Below are 21,098 nucleotides of genomic sequence, written 5' to 3'. Positions count from 1 at the left end.
TAATTTGACTTTTATTGTCAGTTAGGACTAACTAAAGCATTAGGATTTAGCTAAGTTTCATTTGGCAAAATAGGATAATACTTTTTAATCCCAAAATATTAGCGCTATATTTTTCTGGAATAGGAAGTACACTGTCTCATGTTTGTACCATCACGTCCATCAGAGTATTCGACTATTTAGTAAAGAGCACGGGCATGACGATGGAATCTGCCACCCGTGCTGGACCAACTGGTCTTAACTCTGGATCACCCGGCGGTACTGTAGGCATCGCCGATGCCGAAATATATCTCTCAGCCGTGAAGATCATCATCGGCATCATCGGTATATGCGGTAACATGATGGTGTTGATTATCATGAAGATCCAAACGCACAGAGGAAAAATCCTGATTTGTTCACAAGCCACTATAGATATGCTTACATCTATTGTATTTATTGCCGATGCGTTTACGCGCCTTAATCCGCCATCGATACCACAAGATCCGTATCTTGGATATTATTATTGCCTTATATGGCATTATGGAGCTCTCGTGTTCCTTCTATTTGCTTTGTCTACCTACAACCTTGTTGCCATATCAATCGAAAGGTAAGCATTACGTTTTGTTACCTGGAGAGATTTGATCATGCCTCACCTCCTTTTTCAACCAAATCAACGGTAATAACTCTTGTAGTGAGGGATCAACATTTAACCACAAATTGCCTCAGGCAAAACTCACTTCCTGTGAACCAAATACCACACAAGTTCATTTTTATGTAACTCATTGACCCATTTGTGTTATATACTGCCTCTAGCTATAATGACATCCATGTGATCTGGTCAACTCATGGACAGATACGAACCTCAGAAGGGAAATAAATTTGGTAGTGAAACGTAATGGCTAAAATGTATCTCGGGCTGTCCAGTGATGCACGTCTATGCATCTCTATTTCGTTCAAACTCTTTAGCTAAATCCTAATCCCTTAATTAGTTCTAATTGGCAATGAAAGTAATAATTTTTACTGCATTTACAAGCATTTTAGGGTGTTTTTCGTATGCTGTGACAATCAATCCCAAAGACTCAAGTTATGCATTCTAATTTTTGGAAAACACATTTTCTACTCTGTGATCAAGCCATCAGCCAAGATTGTGAAAGCTCTGATTCGTGAGTAGTATTTCCTTGGATTTGGCTAGCAAAAGTATTAGTTTATGATCTCAACAATTCTACCAAATGAATCTCTTTTTTCATAACCAAATATTAAAAAAAAAAACATAAAATAATAAAGTTATGAGGTAACTCTTAGCATATACTCAAAATTATGATTTTCTATGTTTGATTAGGCAAAACAAAATAATATTGTTTTAATTTCAATTTTTTTCTGGAATCAGCAGTAGTAAGTTATTATTGTAATCTAACTTCTCTCTCGATCCAGGTACATCTTGGTATTGTATCCACTGTACTACCGGATGCACTTCAGCCGAAAGAAAGAAGTTCTTCTTGGACTCTGCGCCTGGCTTGTTGGCCCCGTCATGCAGGTCACGTACTGTGTAACGCAGCTCAGCTACAAACACGGCGAGTGTTACGTAATCCAAATTCCCAATCGGAACCTTCTCGGTGTACTTCTGTTTGTTTGGGAGTACTTTACTCCAGTAGTGTTGATGGGATGCCTATTTTCGCGTATCTGCGTAAAACTTTATAAACAAGATAAAGAGGCAAGAAGCTTGAAAGCAAATAGCCCTTTGAATGTCACGGAGATCTCTACTGTATCATGCGCGGTACCAAAAGACTCAAAGCAGCAAAAGTACGCAGTGGATGCTAAACGTAGTTTAGGGGGTCATGTTGGCAAAGACGAAGCGGCAGAGTATCGAAGAAGCAGGAATATCACGAAAACTTTCGTCATAATTTTTGTGGTTTATATTCTTTGTTGGTCTATGAATCAATTTTTATTTCTTCAGAAAAATTTGGGCGGATATGATCATTGGGACACAGCGGAGAACTATTTTGCGAATTGTTTGGCGATGCTTAATTCAGCGTGTAATCCATTTATTTATGTGCTCCATGTAAAACAATATCGAGATAAAGTGAAATCATTTTTCTCTTGTGGAAATTAAAATCGGGCATTCCACAAGGTTTAATCCGCAGCCCATTTCCATTATTTATGTCTATTTTGCGAATACATTGGCAATGCTGAATTTATTATGGAATCTATTTATTTACGTGTTCCATGTGAAACAATATCAATATAAAGTTAAATCTCTTTTCACTTGTGGGAATTAAAATTGGGCATTCCACAAGGTTCAATCCGCAGCCCATTTCCATTATTTAAGTCTATTTCGCGATTATATTTTGGCAATGCTTAATTCAGCGTGTAATCCATTTATTTGCTCAATGTGAAACAATATCGAGATAAGGTGAACTTTACTTTTTTGTGGAAATTAAAATTGGGCAATCCACAAGGTTCAATCCGCAGCCCATTTCCATATTTAAGTCAGGAAATGTTAAATCAAAATTTCTGCTCAGTATTGAGAAACAAGTGAAATAGTGACAATCATCATTGAATCATGTAATGTGAGTTTCCTAGATCACGGTCCGTGACGATTTTAAATTCTTTCGACATATTCCATATTGTCCGTCTTTTAATAACTTATCGATACAACTGTAAATCGCTTTTATCCTCTGGAACTTAAAATAAGGAGTTCCACAAGGTTCAATCCGCAACCCATCATTGTATAAAAGTATGAAACTCTTAGAATGGCGTATGTATATAATAGTTGTACCTCGTATCGTTTTATATTTGTCCTGTAGGTTATAAAGTATGGACGCAGTCTTCTTAAAACCATAATATACAATTTCGATCAGTTTTTGTATTGTTCTCTGCCAAACATTATTAAGTAATAAATAGTAATAAATGTTATTAACAAACTGCTCATCTAATATTTCCAAGTCAAGATGCATCCAATGCTTTAAATATGACGTAATTACGAATCACCCTTAAACGTGGTCTATGCGAAATCTGGCAAATTTCGCTAACATTTTGTTAGTTTCTGTTGAACCCTTCCATGTTTTCTTCTCATATATAAAAACATGTTTCATTTTATTTTGAAGTCTCAAGGCATGCCAGGGACCTCAAATAGGACCAAATTATTTATCCTGAGTTAGCAGTTGGACAACCACATCTTGAAAATATTTTTTTGATGGACATTACCCAATGCTACAATCATATTTTACAACCAAAAATCACATTTTCATCAAATAACTTTTAGTTTGTAGCCTAGATTTGAGAATATAATCATGGGTAATTTTACTTTCCTGGCACGTAAGATGGTAAGATAACAGAGATGTGATGATGGAGGTAGAACTTTTTGAATGCCCCTTGTATATCCCGACATTCAAACGTTTTCTGCTGGTTGTATATTGTTGATATTCGTACGAGTAAATGTCACCCAATCTGATCTACGTTTAGTTTTAGCTACTACCATTACTAACATGCTCAGTACCTACACTGTAAATACCTAGTTGTAACACTTTTTAAACACTTTAGACGTTTAGCCAAACTCATCAAAAATCCAAAATAAATTCAACACCGTATCTGTGGTTTACAAGTTATCACACTTTGAATTTGAATCGTAAGCACTTATATCCCTTCAAAACACTCTAAATGCTACCATTAGTACTGGGTTATACAACCATGATGTTTCAGATTCCTTAGGCTCAAACTGATTTGATGCAGGTGATCTTTTGACCATTTTGACACCTTTTTTTTTATATTGAAGTCGGCCAAAAAATTAGAAGGTGCTGGCCTAAAAACTCATTCGGAGTGAGTGGTCTGAGGGGGTCTGAAAATTGTCATTTTGCATCAAAAATATTATTCTATGCCTTATTCTATTGACATTGGTGTTGTTTGATTATGTTATTGGTGCCAGAGAATCCATTTTTGAAAGTTGCATAAGATTTAGGGCATCCATATTCTTGGAAACTTCCGTTTTATGTCAAAATTAGGGTATGAGGACGCTTTGCTCTTAGCACGCACATGCTCTTTCAACTGTAAAATTTACTATGGAGATAATCATAGGTGGCACCTGATCAAGAAATTTGGACATTTTACATGGTATGGTACGGTTTGGCTTTACACCCATTTGAACATTTCAAGGAACACTGTCATTGAAATGTACAGGGGTCAATGCACTTTCATACAGTGTACATTTCAGTGGAGGGCTTCCTGAAATTACAAAAAAAAGGTGCCAAGGCCAAACGAAAAAAGCTAAATGCCCAAATTTCTTGTGGAGGTTCCACCTATGATTATCTTCATAGTTACGGCAATAAAATTTTCAATTGGTAGATCAAATTCGAATATAATGCAAAGCACCTTCATAGGCCTACCCTAAATTTGACATAAAATGACCGTTTCCAAGAACATGGATGTTCCAAATCTTATGCAACTTTAAAAATTGGATTATTTGGCACCAATAACATAATAAACAACACCAATATCAATAGAATAAGGGATAGAATAATATTTTTCAGACCCCCTGTCCGGGCCGAATAAGTTTTTTGGCCGGCATCTTCTCATTTTATGGCCGATTTCAATTAAAAAAATAAGGTGTCAAAATGCTCAGGATATCATCCTGCATCAAATAAGCTGGAGCTCTAAGTAATCTGAAACATCACTCTTATTTTACCCCTCTATAACCGACCCCTACAACCATTTAGCTAAACGACATGCTAAGATATCAAACATCAACCTGCATATGATCTAAACACAAGCTAATTATTGTGTGTGTAGTACTACTTGGTTTTAATAACATCAAATGTCGGGTTTTATAAAGGTCTTTGAAACGTTATTACACGTTTTGTATGAAAAAACACTTCAATATCATTTTAATGTTGTAAAAATGTTATTGTAAATTTTATTTGCAAACATGTTTGTCTAATATTTCTTCAATATTTAAATATAACTAATTATGTTAGAATATTTTGCAGTAAGTTTTCAACAAAAAAAAGAAGTTAATTTTGGTATTCTGGTATTTATAAAATAGCTATCAACTGCTATCATGCTATAGGTATTGACGTTTGTTGTTTTATTTCTTCTTTAACCTGGGACACTCAATCAGTTAAAAACACAATTAATCATCTGTTCTTTAGCTATCTACTGCTGATATTGGTATTGATGAATTAGCTATCTACTGCTGATATTGGTATTGATGAATTACTTATCTACTGCTGATATTGGTATTGATGAATTAGCTATCTACTGCTGATATTGGTATTGATGAATTAGCTATCTACTACTGATATTGGTATTGATGAATTAGCTATCTACTGCTGATATTGGTATTGATGAATTAGCTGTCTACTGCTGATATTGGTATTGATGAAGTAGCTATCTACTGCTGATATTGGTATTGATGAATTAGCTATCTACTGGCGATAATGGCATTGATGATGAATTAGCCATCTACTGCTGATATTGGTATTGATGAATTAGCCATCTACTGCTGATATTAGTATTAATGAAGTAGCTATCTACTGCTGATATTGGTATTGATGAATTACCTATCTACTGCTGATATTGGTATTGATGAATTAGCCATCTACTGCTGATATTGGTATTGATGAATTAGCCATCTACTGCTGATATTAGTATTAATGAAGTAGATATCTACTGCTGATATTGGTATTGATGAATTACCTATCTACTGCTGATATTGGTATTGATGAATTAGCTACCTACTGCTGATATTGGTATTGATGAATTAGCTATCTACTGCTGATATTGTTGGTATTGATGAATTAGCTATCTACTGCTGATATTGGTATTGATGAAGTAGCTATCTACTGCTGATATTGGTGTTGATGAATTAGCTTTATACTGCTCAAATTGGTATTGATAAATTACCTATCTACTGCAAATATTGGTACTGATGAAGTAGCTATCTACAGCTAAATCTTCACAAAGGTATTGTTTTAAGATTCTACGGTTCATCTACTGATATTGTAATAGTGTTTTTCGAATAAATTTAACTACTGAATCAGCTGTAGATAGCTACTTCATCAATACGGAACCATAGCTCCTGCACCAATACTGAATCCGCACACTGTAGAACTGTATTTTGGGTCCTAAAAAGGGGGATCAAAAAAAATTCAGTCCTTAAAAGGGGGATCAAAAAAATTTGAAGGTAAAATTCCGGGGTAAAATGTACGAGAAGGCATGTACATTCGCACGCGTGTCAAGTGTTCAATTTTGTTATCTCAAGCTACAAATCAACAAAATGTGTGCACTTTACAATTTGGGTGTAACACTATGACTCCAATGAGTAATAACTCCAAACGGTAATTTTTAGCTAATGAGTTAATGACCATAGGGGTAGATCCCGGGAGATTGGGGATAAATCCCCCCCCCCCAATATTTTGATAGGGGGATGGTCCATACAATCATCCCCCCAATGTTGACTGCCTGTATATGGGTTTCTAACCAAAATTAACCCCATATTTGGTCATTTTAAAATAAAAAGTGCCAATTTGTTTGCCCTTCATGCAAATTAAATCCAGTTTTGTACTGTATTTCACCAGTTTAGCTTCAATATGGCAAAAAAAATTGCGCGCTTCACACGCATTTGTACCATAAACTTATTTTGTCGGAAAAAGGTGCTGGATTCACTGGACTTCAAGAAATTTTCTCCAACCCCAATGTCAAAAATAAATCTATGCTACAGTTATTAATGATGTATATTTTTGTTTCTTTTTTAGGACATGAAAGGGGGGGATCAAAAAAATTTTAGACCATAAAAAGGGGGGATAAAAAAATCCACCCTTTTTAGGGGGGATCAAAAAACTTTTGACGTCCAAGGTTCCAACTTTTCCACCCCCCACCAAAGTATTTATGAACACTCTCTTACATCTTGTTTGAATTGTAGACACATGACATTAAAACATCATAAAATACTACTTTTTATCATCAAATGAAAGGAAATAACTCATATTATTTGGCTAAAACTAATTTAAAACATATTAAATAGTGCTCTCAGTGTGCACACAAATATATAATTTATTAAAACTAGCTAAAAACTATATAGTTTCATAGGTGTTGGTATTGCAAAGATCTAGAATTGATGAAAATTATGTAATGTTTTGTTAGAAACATTAATAAATGATCGCATCAAACAACAGTAAACAGTATAGCAATGTCATCAATACTGAATCAGCAAAATATAGACTGATTAATATAATGAAGAAATCAGGCTTAGCAAGTGTTTGTAATCTTTTGATTTTATTTTATCTATCAATTGGCATTAGCATTATTTGGCTATTCCAGTTATAATCCATACACCCCTATGGAAAACATATTAGCTTAGTCCTCTATACAGAGAGTGTGAATTTCAAATGGGGCTAAGTACTTCATCAATACCAATATCAGCAGTAGATTGCTACTTCATCAATACTGATATCAGCAGTAGATTGCTACTTCATCAATACTGATATCAGCAGTAGATTGCTACTTCATCAATACTGATATCAGCAGTAGATCGCTACTTAATACTGATATCAGCAGTAGATAGCTAATTCATCAATACCAATATCAGCAGTAGATTGCTACTTCATCAATACCATTATCAGAAGTAGAAAGCTACTTCATCAGAGAATCTGCAGTATATAGCTACTTCATCAATACTGATATCAGCAGTAGATTGCTACTTCATCAATACTGATATCAGCAGTAGATCGGTACTTAATACTGATATCAGCAGTAGATAGCTAATTCATCAATACCAATATCAGCAGTAGATTGCTACTTCATCAATACCATTATCAGAAGTAGATAGCTACTTCATCAGAGAATCTGCAGTATATAGCTACTTCATCAATACTGATATCAGCAGTAGATTGCTACTTCATCAATACCAATATCAGCAGTAGATTGCTACTTCATCAATACCGATATCAGCAGTAGATTGCTACTTTATCAATATTGATATCAGCAGCAGGTAGCTACTTCATCAATACCAATATCAGCAGTAGATTGCTACTTCATCAATACCAATATCAGCAGTAGATTGCTACTTCATCAATACTGATATCAGCAGTAGATTGCTACTTCATCAATACTGATATCAGCAGCAGGTAGCTACTTCATCAGAGAATCAGCAGTATATAGCTACTTCATCAATACTGATATCAGCAGTAGATTGCTACTTCATCAATACTGATATCAGCAGTATATAGCTATTTAATCAATACCAATATCTACTGCTGATATCATAGTTGATCAAGTAGCAATCTATTGCTGGTATTGCAACTATCGATATCAAATAGTTACCTAATGATTTTATGATCTAGTTATGATCTAGGGGCTATGCCCCTGGTGATTGCATTTGAAATATACATCCTGTGTGGGAGAGTAAAGGCAGGTCTTCCATATGGTGTAGTGTATGGCTTTCAACAGGAATAGCCCTTTTTCACAAAATTAATTATGAATGTATTAAGTTCTCAGTTATGTAGACAATCCAAAATTTCTACTCACTTAGAAAGTTTTGTTAAGGGATATATTCTCTAAATCACATATATGATCCGCTGTTGAGAACTGTGCACCCTAGGGATGAGAAGTTTCGCTGAAGAAGTCACTTAACCTGGGTGACGAAACTGTCTAAGTGAGTAGAAATGTTGGATTTGTATGTATATACATAACATTACATTAACATTAACCAACACTTATAAAGCACCTGGATTCAAAGCGCAATAAAATAAAAACAAATAAGTGAAAGTGAAAGAAAATAAACATAGGAAATCTGAAACAGGTTAGTATTGAGCTCAGATTTGAAGATTTCAACTGTTGAAGAACTCCAGATGTGATTCAAGAGATTATTCCAAGTTCTGGGGCCAGCCACTAAGAAGACCCTGTCTCCAGCACATTTATGTGTCTTAGGGACCTCAAGGTTCAAGTTGTGACAAGAGCAGGTGGTTACTGACCCAATGATGTTTTTTCACCACCAGACAGTCTTTCATGTACTGGGGACAGACAGAGGGACTACATCACTGAGAACTGAATTCATTTATGAATGAGTATATAAAGCTATTGTTTTTACCTTCTGCTGTGCATGGTAATAACATTTCATTGTTTCATCACAACTTAGCCCATAAATCACCTGCTCTATGTTGCTCAACAGTAATATCTGTCAGCACTAATAATATATGATAAAAGCGTATATCTATGTACAAGCAAATGTTTTATTAATGATAAATAAATGACCACATCAAAGAACCATGTGTCACTGATGTTAAGGTTGCTGTGTCTATCAGACAACAGAACTAAACATCTCAAAAAAAGTAACTGAATCCCCTTAAGGGATCTAAAATGAGCGTTTATTGCTTTTCGACAGTATTTTTGTGGGACATGAGAGCACCTCAGACCTATCGAATTGCATTCTGAATACTGAAGCATGTCTTTCTGATATCAAATAATTTTCATTTTTTGAAAATCACAATATAATACAAATTTTATGACAAATTATAAAAATTTGATATTTTTCAAATTTTTGATATATAACAGTCCTCGAAGTAAATTATATAAATCTAATGATATATTCTTAAAGTGTATGTAGCAGGAGGAAAAGCCGACGGTCAATTGAAAATTTTGACCTTTCATATTGAAGATATGGATTTTTTCCCCAAAAGACCTATTTTTTTTGGTGTTTTGGGAAAAAATCCATATCTTCAATAATAAAGGTCAAAATTTTCAATTGATCGTCGGCTTTTCATCCCACCTACATACACTTTAAGTATAAATCATCAGATTTATTAAGTTTACTTCAAGTACTGTTAAATATCAAAAATATCAATTTTAATGATTTGCCATAAAATGTGTATTAAATTGCGAATTTCAAAAATCAAAATTATTTGATATCAGAATGACATTCTTCGTATTCAGAATGCAATTCGATATGTCTGATGTGCTCTAATGTCCCAAAATAAATACTGTCCAAACGCTCATACCCCAGCCCTTAAATAATGACCATTATTCAAAACCAGGTGATTGTATTGCAAATCTGTAAAATGCGTTGGAAGCAGAATTTATTTCTGCACATTTTGACACCTCATTTGTAGCAATTGATTAAATATTGACATCACAGTGTACATTTAAATCAATGTACCCCAAGATTTGAAAGTTGCAGTAAATTCTATTGATTTGGCATTCAGTGTAATGGAAGGAAATCTGTGGAATGATATCTGAGTGTTTTTGTATTGTAAAAATTTGTATGTAAGTGCAACTTTCAAATCTGGACCTCACTACATTAAATTGACAGGTGTTTTATTGTTTTCTGGGCTATCGTATCAAATGAGGTGTCAAAATGTGCAGAAATAGATTCTGCTTCCAACGCATTTTACAGATTTGCAATACAATAGCCCCTTTTTAAATAATGGCCATTATTTAAGGGGGGTTAGTTACTTTTTGTGAAATGTTTATTATACCTCCATGCTTCAATTTTACTTCAACAGGTATTTATTGGAGTAAATTTTGCAACAAGAAAATATTTTCTTGTTGAGATGGGAACATACCGTATTTCGTCAAATAGTCGCCCCCTCAAATAAACGCCCCCACCACTTTTTTCAACAAAGATGTTTAAAAAATGCTGAAATTTCCATGCTATCTTGTGTAGTAAGCTTACCAAGTTGCCCATATGGTCGATAATAACGTCACTTTTTGGCGAAAATCTGGATTGGAAACCCTGAAGTGAACCAGAAGTCAGTGTTTCTAGTAGTTCATCATTTTAGCGTGAGTTTTAAGTTTACCTAATGATTTTAATGTGAATTATCGTTCTAAAATTGACCTTGAATAAACGCCCCCCTTTGGGAAAATGTAACGCCCCCAGGGGTGTTTATTTGACGAAATACGGTATATAGTCTTAAGGCGAGTTGGATGGCATATTAGCAGGAGCTATATTTTTCTGGTTTTACCCAGCCACTTTTGAGGGTATGGTTCAGTAGATATTTGCAAGAAAACCTTAATTCCAGCTGAAACGGACAATGAATTTGTGAGTTACACATACCTACATAAATTACTGCAACCCATTAAGGGGTGGGGTATGAACGTTTGGACAGTATTTATTGTGGGACATTAGAGCACATCAGGCATATCAAATTGCATTCTGAATACGAAGAATGTCCTTCTGATAGCATCGCAATGTAATACATATTTAAAAATTGATATTTTGATATTTAACAGTACTCGAAGTATAAATCTGATGATTTATACTTAAAGTGTATGTAGGTGGGATGAAAAGCCAACGATCAATTGAAAATTTTGAACTTTTGTATTGAAGATATGGATTTTTTTTCACAAAACACCAAAAAATTGATCGTTGGCTTTTCCTCCCAGCTACATACACTTTAAGAATATGTCATTAGATTTATAAAATTTTCTTTGAGGACTGTTATATATCAAAAATGTGAAAAATATCAAATTTTAATAATTTAAAATTTGTATTATTTATATCTTGAATTTCAAAAAATGAAAATTATTTGATATCAGAAAGACATTTTTCGTATTCAGAATGCAATTTGATATAAATGTCAGAAAATACAAATTGAATGTAGTCCTAAATTTCTTATGGTATGAAAATATCAACTTTTTTGGAGTAAGTTGGAGGAGGATTCTGTATCCTATCCCCCGGGCACCACAACCTCTAGTTACGCCACTGCAAGTATGCTTACTGTATTAGACAATTCCAGTTGAAATCCAAACACCCTTTGTGGAAAACATGAACCTATAAACCTCACACACAATGGGTGTATAGGTTTCAATGGGGTTACCTAAATAGGTGACTCCATTTGAAATCTACACCCCGTATTATGGAGATTTAAGGCTATGTCTTCTATACCGGGATGTATGGATTTCAAAAGGGATAGCCCATTTTTATATTAGCACTCCATGATATCATGGTTGTTTGATGCATATAGAATTGGCTTCATTATTAACTAAATGCAAACTATAGATGGCGCTATTTATCCTAAATCATATTTCTTTATTTGCAAGGGGTAGGTGGAACAGCTGGAATAGGTGAATCAATTAAGCAACAAGGAAATTTTATAAACATATTTCATCAAACAATAAAAGGAATTATCTGTATTAAAAGCTTGAAAGAGTAATTTCCAGTAACTAAATAGCGCCACCAATTTTGCATGTAAATAACAATATCACTTGTATAGAAAATGTCCAGTTTCACTCCTGGGTTGGACTTTAAAAAATCATAGCACATGTGACACACTCTAATCCTATCTGACCAAAGTAGGTCATATATTGTAAATCAACCACTGAGAGTCATTTAAAGGAGTATTTCGTGATCATAGCATCCTCTTTTTTATGACATTTTTCAGTAGATATCCACGAAAAAACCCTATTCCCAACATTTCAATTGATTCTGATTTTGCATTTGCGAGTTATGCATGATTATGTGTATTTACACTGCTCCATATATAGACAATGTGTTGTAATTTCTTTTTGGTATACCAGAACGAAATTCAAATTTCACAATATGTTTGCTAAACGATTTAATCTGCAAGAAAGTTTTTGTACATAAACATTATGTAACCAGAGGTTTCCAGTGATATAAAAATCTCAACTTTTTTTAAGATAAGTGGGGGATGATGCTGTAGATCACAAAATGCCCTTTTAAGCTGCTTCCAACTGTGATTATTGTCTATATAGCGCCCTCGTGCTTCAACAGCCATTCTTTCAACACAATTCCCTGGCCGGACATAAAGTTCCCTAGTTTACCTCCACTCTGTGTCACCCTGTGACATGGTACCAATAGAGGGACTTGATTGAGACGCATAGCGCCCCCTACTGCACGTGGCGCCTTGTTGTTGCCAGCCATTGTGGCTAGTTCACCATATGTGACTGTTTTTCCACAGGGTACTTGAGTTGATAATGTGTCCCAAACTTTGGCTGTGAATGTATCTGTGGATGGGAAGAGAAAGAATTACTGCTGATTCTAGAAAAATATAGCACTAATTTTTGGAATTTAAAATATATGATCTTGTTTTGCCAAATGATATAGCTAAATCCTAATAGTTAGTCCTAACTGGCAATAAAATTCAAATTTTAATATTTTTGCAATTTGTAGGAAAATCAGAGGTGGCGCCACAGGTGAAAATGACCCCCCCCCCCCCCAGTCAGAACTCTTGCACCCCCTGTTGCCCCCCTAGTAAAATCACAAAATTACGAAAATTTCCACTTTTTGCACTAAAATCTTTTAATTTTGCCCCTCCCCTGAAATTTACTTTGCCCATGCCCACCTCCCCCTCCAAAAAAAATCCTGGCATCCCCACTGAGGAAAATGTATTCAAAATCTTAATTTCTAGGCTAAGAATTAGCTCATAATTTGAATATTTTATGTTATTTTCGATAATTGGTTGTGAAAAAGATTAGAAAACACTTTTTCCAAAAATTACAATGCATAACTTGCACTTTGACTTTATACAAGCCTTTGGACTTGATTTGTCACAGCATACGAAAAATGCCCTAAAATGTATGATTTTGGGAAGTTATTTCCAAAAATTTATTAAACATTAAAATTTGATTTTCATTGCCCGTTAGAACTAACTTTAAAGGATTTAGCTAAGTTTCATTTGGCAAAACATGATAATATCTTTTTAATCAAAAGTAATTACCGGGTACTTGAAATAAGTATTAAACGATAATCCTTTGATAATATTCTGAACACCCCAAGGCAGTGGCTTACCGCCAAAGGGGGGGGGGGGAGCATGCCCTGGGTGCCACCCTTAGGGGGCCCTGAATTGACAAATTCAGCATCGATTTTGCGCCCCTCCTAGCGATGAAAGTAAAAAATTTCACGCATTTCAGCACAAAATCATTTGAAAGTAAGATTTAACCAATATTTAACTTCATTATACTTATACATGTAGCCAAAATTAATGAGTGATAGGACCTATTTGTGCAAATTTTTGCGCACTCCACACGTACATGTTTCAAGAATTGGGGAGGGGTGCCACAACCCCTTGCTACGCCACTGCCCCCAGGATCCGCATGGCAACCAACAAACTAACTTATGCCCACTTCACATCTTGGTAATTAAAATCAAACTTCCTACAATAATCCTACCTGATCTGGGATTGGCCAAGTGGAGAGGAGGTCTTGGTGCCTGATTGGCTAGTTGTGGGTCTTTGAAGTAAACTTTCAACCAATCAATGCAAGTTTTGAGTGGTGTAGTCCACTGGCTGGGAGTTTCAACAACGGTAACTGAAATACTGGAATAATATGAGAAGTTGAAAACATAATGTCAAAGCTTGAAACTACATGTACCAGTCACTGACATTCAGGAAGTTCGATCTACAAGTATCATGGTGTAAAATCCAATGCTTTAGGAGGCCGGTCGAGTGCAGATCCGTCGGAACACACTTTTCCATACGGAATAAATGCTAACCTCATTGTGACATCATCCAAGCAGCAAAGTTCATTTCCCATTGAAAAAGCCTTATCCGACGGCTCTGCAGTCGACTATTCTGTTAGGGGGCACATAGGTGAAATACAGATACATGTACGTACATGTCATGTTGGTAAACTCTACACCAACACTCTTCCTAATTGGTGTATATGCAACAAGACAATTAAGGGAGATGTAATTTTCTTCGGAAGTGGGGTCATGAATATGTCAGTGACCACTGACCAGAGTCAATGTTTATGACCCCCTCCCCCATCGCATGAGGCTAAATTTTTATGACCCCCCCATCTTAGGTCAAAAATTTTCACCCCCCCCAACAGACTCAAGACAAATTACTCTTCGCCGGAACTAAGGTACGGAACGCGCAAAGACTTAAGTTTGAAGAAAGTGCGCAAAGTGTATTACAATTTTGATTGTAAGTGTAAAGAAGGCAAACGTGCAAAAATGTAGATTGTGCGCACATTTTGATCGTAAGCTTATGCACGTGCAGAAAATTTTGAGTCAACAGCTCTTAATAATTCTATAACCTCCCTATTTTGGTGTAAAAAATTATAACCCCCCTATTCTTGGTCAGCGGCGTAGCTGGGATTAGTTTCCAGGGGGTGGGCAAGCCTGTATGGGGCGGGGGCCCAAATCCACCAAATTTCCCTGCACTTGGGGGGGGGGGGGGCTAAATAGACAATTTTGCCAGGCTTATTGATAATAATCGATGGTACGTACTGCATATCGTATGGATTCTCCATCTCTCTGCCCCTCTTCTCCCTCTCTCCCCTCTCTCTCTCTCTTTTTCCTCTTTCTCCTCCTTTTTCCTCTTTTTTTTTTTTTTTTGGTTGTGTGGGCCCAAATCGCGCTTGGTGGCGGGCCCAAATAGGCAATTTTTGTCAGGGGGGCAATTGCCACCCTGTCCCCGGCAGCTACGCCACTGTTCTTGGTCTAAAATTATATGACCCCCCAGTATATTTGTGACCCCTCCATTTTGAAGAAAATGACAACCCCTCAAAGACAAGAACCTCCCAGGATTATTAACAGGTAGTACTTATGCAGCAGTAAGTGATACACAGTCATTCTCCCTATCAGCGTATTCACCACAGGACAAGACAAGACAAAGACAAGAAACTTCTGTAGGTACCAGTCAGGGTAGGCATTACTTGTACAGCAGTAAGTGTTAGATACCGTGTATGTCTTGTTCATCTGCTACACATAGACTTTCCCTAAAATTGGTGTATTCAAGACTGGACAAGACAAGACAAGACAATGCAAGACAATTAAGTATGGTACCAGTTATTTGTAGGTATTCTGTAGCAGCAAGTGATATATCGTGTATGCCTTGTTCATACTAGTATTCTACCCAAAGACAAAAGTTCCTTATATATACTGGTGTATTCAATTGAACACACAGTTGTTTGGTGTGATCATCATTTATTCATTTTTCTAACAAACCATATATAATGTTCATAGAACTTGATCACACATAATGTATATATTGTTAGCTACTTTTAACATAGATTTTTATTTCTATATCAAGTTATTCATCTTTTTATACTTTTTGTGGTAATTTTTATTCTATAAACTGTAAAATTATATGCAATTGAGGGTGCTATTTAATTTATAATTAAATATTTTAAATACAAATTAGCCAAATAATATACTTATTCCTTACATTTTATAATAAAAAGTTTTTTGAAAATTTTCTTGGCATTTATTATTTGCAGGTAGTACTTGTGCAGCAGTAAGTGATACACTGTGTATGCCTTGTTCACATGCAGGATGCCAAGACTTTCCATATAATTACATTCAACACATACAGGGACAAGATAAGACAAGACAAGACAAGACAAACAAGGTATACCTGTTATTATTTGTAGGTAGTACTTGTGCAGCAGTACGTGATACACTATGTATGCCTTGTTCTCATGCAGACACCAAGACTTTCCATATAATTACATTCAACACATACAGGGACAAGACAAGACAAGACAAACAAGACATACCTGTTGTTATTTGTAGGTAGTACTTGTGCAACAGTAAGTGTGTATGCCTTGTTCACATGCAGACACCAAGATTTTCTCTATAATTACATGCACACATTCAGGGACAAGACAAGACAAGACAAACAAGACATACCTGTTGTTATTTGTAGGTAGTACTTGTGCAGCAGTAAGTGATACATTGTGTATGCCTTGTTCACATGCAGAGACGGAGACTCTCCCTATCGGGGTATTCAACACTGCTGTACCTAGTATGCAAGCAGTAGATGATGGCATGTTGATGGTGGATCTGTCAAGGAAAACATTATATAGGCAGTGTAAAGTAAACATATGACTATTACACAGGAAAATGAACAAGGTACAATATATACCAACTTGATGTGGTGAAACAAGTCAAATACAGACGAGTCAGTACAGTATGCATGGGGTTCAGATTCCTCAGTTGGGTGTTTACTGTCGAACAAAATTGGGTTGAGCTGTTTTGCTCTCATCTTGGAATCCCAGGCATCCTTGTTGATTCAGGGTTGCGTACAAACCCTTTGCTTTTAATGATGTAATGGCTGGAATCTTTACAAATTTATATGAAAATAAATTATTGTCTATCCTGATGGCCAATAACTAGACCAAAATTCACGGTTCCTTGTGTTTCATTGTCTCCGTCTGGGGTTAATGACCAGTTCCAAGGCCCACAGAAGTGTTTTAAGGGGGTACTACACCCCTGCCCAATTTTGTGCCTATTTTTGCATTTTTCTCAAAAATTATAGAGCATTGGTGACAAGTAAGATATATGTATATTATAGGGCAAGGACTACAACTGCTACACTGGAAATTTTATTTCAGCACAGACAACAGTTGTGGAGTTACAGTCAAAAATGAGTGAAAACCAATATTTGATCAATAAATCAATATTTAACTACTTGCCTTGAGTTGCTGAATTTTCAGTGCAGTAGTTGTAGTCCTTGCCCCTATAATATACATATCTTACTTGTCACCAACGCGCTATAATTTTTGAGAAAAACACAAAAATAAGCAAAAAATTGGCTAGGGGTGTAGTACCCCCTTAAACCTGTAAAAACAACAGGTATCAATGGGAATACAAAGGTGCGCTAGAACAAGTGATGAAAATCACTGCAACAAATGCTGACAGTGACACGATAAACAAACAACAAATGTAGGCACAAAAATAGCCAAAGTCCAATGGCCAAAAATGACCAATTCCAGAAATGTCAGTAAATCGGGGGCACTTGCAAGCTATCTGAAGCATCACCATTATCTATCACTACAAAAATAAAAAAACAATACAAAGTACATACTACGTAGGTATGTCAAAAAACTAAATTCCACGAAAGAAACAACATGTGGGGGATGAGGCTGTTGATTGGGTCAAGGATGGGCAAGGTCCTTAAAAAGTTTGCAAACTGGGAAGCCAACAATTTGGCATGTGCAACATGCAAAGGGGTGGAGGGGCAAAGGTTTTTTGGCAGGCCAAGATTGAAGGGACAAGCAATTTTTGGCAGACCAAGAGGTAGGAGAGGGGAGCAAGCAATTTTGGTACCACCCCCCAGCTAGCTAGAACCCCTGGGGGGGGGGGTAATTTTTCAAATTGTGTGCCAAAAATTGCTTGCCCCTCCTCTCAGCCTGCAAAACTTGCTTCCCCAGCCATCTCAGCCTGCCAAAAATCTCCCGCCCCCCCCACCTTTGCATATATGCCAGAAGCGGCTAGGGGACGCAGGGGTAACCAAATCAAATACTTCATGTGTCCAATACTTAATCCGATAAGTTATCGATGTATATATATCGATAAAAATAGGTTCAAGATCATGGAATTTAAAAGATATGGCGGCGCGCTTTAATACTTTACGAGGTGATTCAGCCAGGTACCTGGCAAGTTCAGCACTCAACAACAGGATGTCATCATGGTCATGACTTAATTCTTTATGATTACGATAAAAAAAAACAATAATAAAAATATAAACAAAATAATGATAATATTATAAGAATATAAGGTACCGTATATAAGATTTGTTTATATAAGAAATTAAACATTTTTTTATTATAGGCCTAAATATGAATTCGTAATGGTAACGTTTTTACATTATAACATCCGCACAAACAGCATGACTATAGCTTAAGGCCTAACTTGAAAACCTAAGACGAATATGTGTAATAATTAATAAAATAAACAATACCAATTCAATTTAGCAGAAAATTTTATATTAAAATACGCTTTGCAATTTTTTAATTTGGTTAAAACTCAGCACTTTAATAATTCTCAAAATTGTTCATACAAATGGGAATGCGTCTTTTGAATAGGCCTAATACGTATTTATTAGTATTATAGTTTTGCAATATTATTTTTGTTATTTTATTGTGTTATTCAATTTTGAATTATGTTCAATTATCCCAGCAAACACAAAATGTTTTCGAGTTTTCGACATCATTCGCAAAAGGTTAGGAAAGTTGCCAGAAAATGTTTAAATGTCGGGTTATATAAAGGGTATCAAAAGGGAATAAAATGTTTTCATAAAATTCAAAAAAAAAAAAATTTGATAACTTACTGCAAATATTCTCAAACATATCATTATTTAAATGGTACCGGTAACAAAATATTTGGCAAAAAATGTTTGCAGAAAATATTTTCAATAACATTTTGAAAACATTAAAAAAATATTTTTGTAGTGTGTTTCCATATATACAAAACGTTTGAAAATGTTTTCATGACATTTAATTATGTTATTAAAACGTTTTTACTAAAACCAAAACCCAAAAATATAGGCCTAACCTGTTTAAAACGTTTTCAAAACAAGATGATTTTTCATTATTATTATCAATTTTTATTTCATTTCAAATTGTAATATTTTAAATTTAAATTTTAACTTTTATTCCATGCATGCAAGACTTATATTAGGTATTCAAATTCAAATTTGCCATCAAACTGCATCATTTTACATATCAAATTAAAGCCCTTGAGTAAAAAAAAGCCAATACTGAAAACTTTTTTGTCATAGCACTTTCCGTAACAAAGTTACATCTTGTCAAAGATGACTTTCATCAAAAAGATTCTGCTAGCAAAATTCCCCAAAAGGCATTTAGGGGTGTTTCTAGATCTTTATAGTCTCATGGCGATAGCAGCTTTTTTAATGGAACTGCTATCAAAATCCTCTAAAATTCCATGTGCGACTTGATTATCACCATAAAAATCATATATTTGGGTCAAGTGAAGTATAGAAAACATATTTATGTAGGTTTCCTTCACCGACCTATTCTCGAATTTTCTATGTAAATATGCATTGTGTTTGGGCCCTGGTCTCGGCGAATTTCGCTGACTAGCAAATGTGTTAACTAAGGTTTGCCTGGGATACCTACTTATATGCGCACACGTGAAACTTGGTCAATTTCGCATGTAGTGGTCCTCTGGGGATAATTGCCTATCGATGGGATTGATTGATCATGGATTGATGATGTCATAAGCATAACTTTGGTGGACAATAGAATAACCATTGATTGACAAGGTTACCCCTGCGTCCCCTAGCCGCTTGTATATCATATGCCAATTTTTTTGGGATCCCAATTTGCAATCTTTAAATATACAGTATCATTGTCGCCCGTGTTATGAGACGATAGATGCACTCTGAGCGGCTAAAAACAATACAGTTTATTCTCTATAATATACACTAGGTATGGGTACATGAGACCAGGTATAATAAAAGCTTATAATAATAAAAATCATTCATGTATAAATAAAATGATGTCAAAATTTAAATTAGGAAGTTAACTTACCAAAAAAATGTTGCAAAAACAAAATGAAGATTACATACACCACAATATTATTACTGTACACATGTCATGCATGTACAGAAATATAACTTGAATAGTTTTGGCATGAAAATATTTATAAGCTTCCCTCCCGATCCGAATCGCACATGCCAGATGACATGAGTTTGTTTACAAATTCTACTTCCTGGTTTAAAGGTCATCACTCTGATGACGTCATATTTAACAGAAAATCTTGACGACTGCCACGGAAACGTCGTAGTCCAGGAAAAGCTTAATTTGTATCGAGTCCATCCTTCCATTTAGAAGTATTTTTTACAATAAATTTCTTTATAGGTGGTTTTAGAAATATCAACAGTCACTATGCAGTCGGCAATGTGGAGGATTCGGGAAATGACGGATAAAGTGTAAGTGGCAATATTGCAGTGCAGTGTTGACGTGTAACGCCTACTTCCATACAGGTGAATGTCAACACAGCACTGAGAGAGTGTATTTATATGTAACAGTATTTATTGAGGGTACATGCCACAAAATAGCTTTCCATAGACTTTACGTGCAAAATAGGGGTCACGTTTTAGGCTATAAGTCGAGTTACGTCTTACTTTGAAATATATATTTGATATCATCTTAATCAGAACAAAATTCTGCATAACATATCTGAAAATGACACCATATTTTAGGTCTACTTTTTGAGAAAAATAGCGCTATATAAAAAGGCCCGATTTCTCGTGTTTACGTCCGACTGCTAAACGCGTTTTGACCTCGTGTGTTCATGCGCTCATCATCGTAAACATCACTCAAATTTTTGCGTTTTCTGTTCAAATTAGTAGAGATCACATTCACAAGTTCTAGCAAAACACGATTTGCAACACTAAAATTGTTAATATTGTACCGATTTTGCACAT

General features: G+C 35.3%; 3 protein-coding genes across 13 annotated transcripts in view; 2 read left to right on the top strand and 1 right to left on the bottom strand.

Moving 5' to 3' along the window:
• The first annotated feature begins 200 nt into the window (after positions 1-200).
• Positions 201-2,086, top strand: LOC140161996 (5-hydroxytryptamine receptor 2A-like). The gene is made up of 2 exons (XM_072185287.1): positions 201-583; positions 1,408-2,086. Exons 1-2 carry the CDS (start codon positions 201-203, stop codon positions 2,084-2,086), a joined length of 1,062 nt encoding a protein of 353 aa, XP_072041388.1.
• A 7,782-nt stretch (positions 2,087-9,868) lies between these two features.
• Positions 9,869-20,384, bottom strand: LOC140163055 (methylated-DNA--protein-cysteine methyltransferase-like). Of its 2 annotated transcripts, none has more exons than XM_072186423.1 (4): positions 20,238-20,384; positions 16,556-16,708; positions 14,092-14,237; positions 9,869-12,927 (listed from the first exon to the last, which is right to left on the bottom strand). In XM_072186423.1, the coding sequence occupies exons 2-4, from the start codon at positions 16,693-16,695 to the stop codon at positions 12,668-12,670; spliced, it is 546 nt and encodes a 181-aa protein (XP_072042524.1). In that variant the 5' UTR covers positions 16,696-16,708; positions 20,238-20,384; the 3' UTR covers positions 9,869-12,667. The 2 variants fall into 2 exon arrangements, with proteins under 2 accessions (XP_072042524.1, XP_072042523.1); XM_072186422.1 differs by having other exon boundaries at positions 9,870-12,927; positions 20,200-20,383.
• Positions 20,385-20,407: 23 nt separating this feature from the next.
• LOC140163053 (clathrin interactor 1-like) overlaps positions 20,408-21,098 on the top strand; it is a 61,739-nt gene continuing 61,048 nt past the window's right edge. For all 10 annotated transcript variants that reach the window (XM_072186420.1, XM_072186417.1, XM_072186419.1 and 7 more), the window contains exon 1: positions 20,408-20,600. In XM_072186420.1, coding sequence (XP_072042521.1) covers positions 20,557-20,600 — 44 coding nt within the window. In that variant the 5' untranslated portion in view covers positions 20,408-20,556. The remainder of the gene's footprint in view (positions 20,601-21,098) is intronic.

This window comes from Amphiura filiformis, chromosome 10 (assembly GCF_039555335.1).
Source record: "Amphiura filiformis chromosome 10, Afil_fr2py, whole genome shotgun sequence".
NCBI classification, from domain to species: Eukaryota; Metazoa; Echinodermata; class Ophiuroidea; order Amphilepidida; family Amphiuridae; genus Amphiura; species Amphiura filiformis.
The sequence above is the reverse complement of the archived record's forward strand: the minus strand, read 5'-3'. Positions and strand labels throughout refer to the sequence as shown.

Bases quoted from the DNA above. Each gene is read 5' to 3' on its own strand.
- LOC140161996 (XM_072185287.1), top strand. From the start codon at position 201: ATGGAATCTGCCACCCGTGCTGGACCAACTGGTCTTAACTCTGGATCA. The intron at 584-1,407 runs GTAAGCATTACG...CTCTCGATCCAG, and splicing joins GTTGCCATATCAATCGAAAG to GTACATCTTGGTATTGTATC.
- LOC140163055 (XM_072186423.1), bottom strand. From the start codon at position 16,695: ATGCCATCATCTACTGCTTGCATACTAGGTACAGCAGTGTTGAATACC. The intron at 14,238-16,555 runs GTATGTCTTGTT...ATATTATTCCAG, and splicing joins CTACCTACAAATAACAACAG to TATTTCAGTTACCGTTGTTG. The intron at 12,928-14,091 runs GTAGGATTATTG...TCCCATCCACAG, and splicing joins CTTGGCCAATCCCAGATCAG to ATACATTCACAGCCAAAGTT.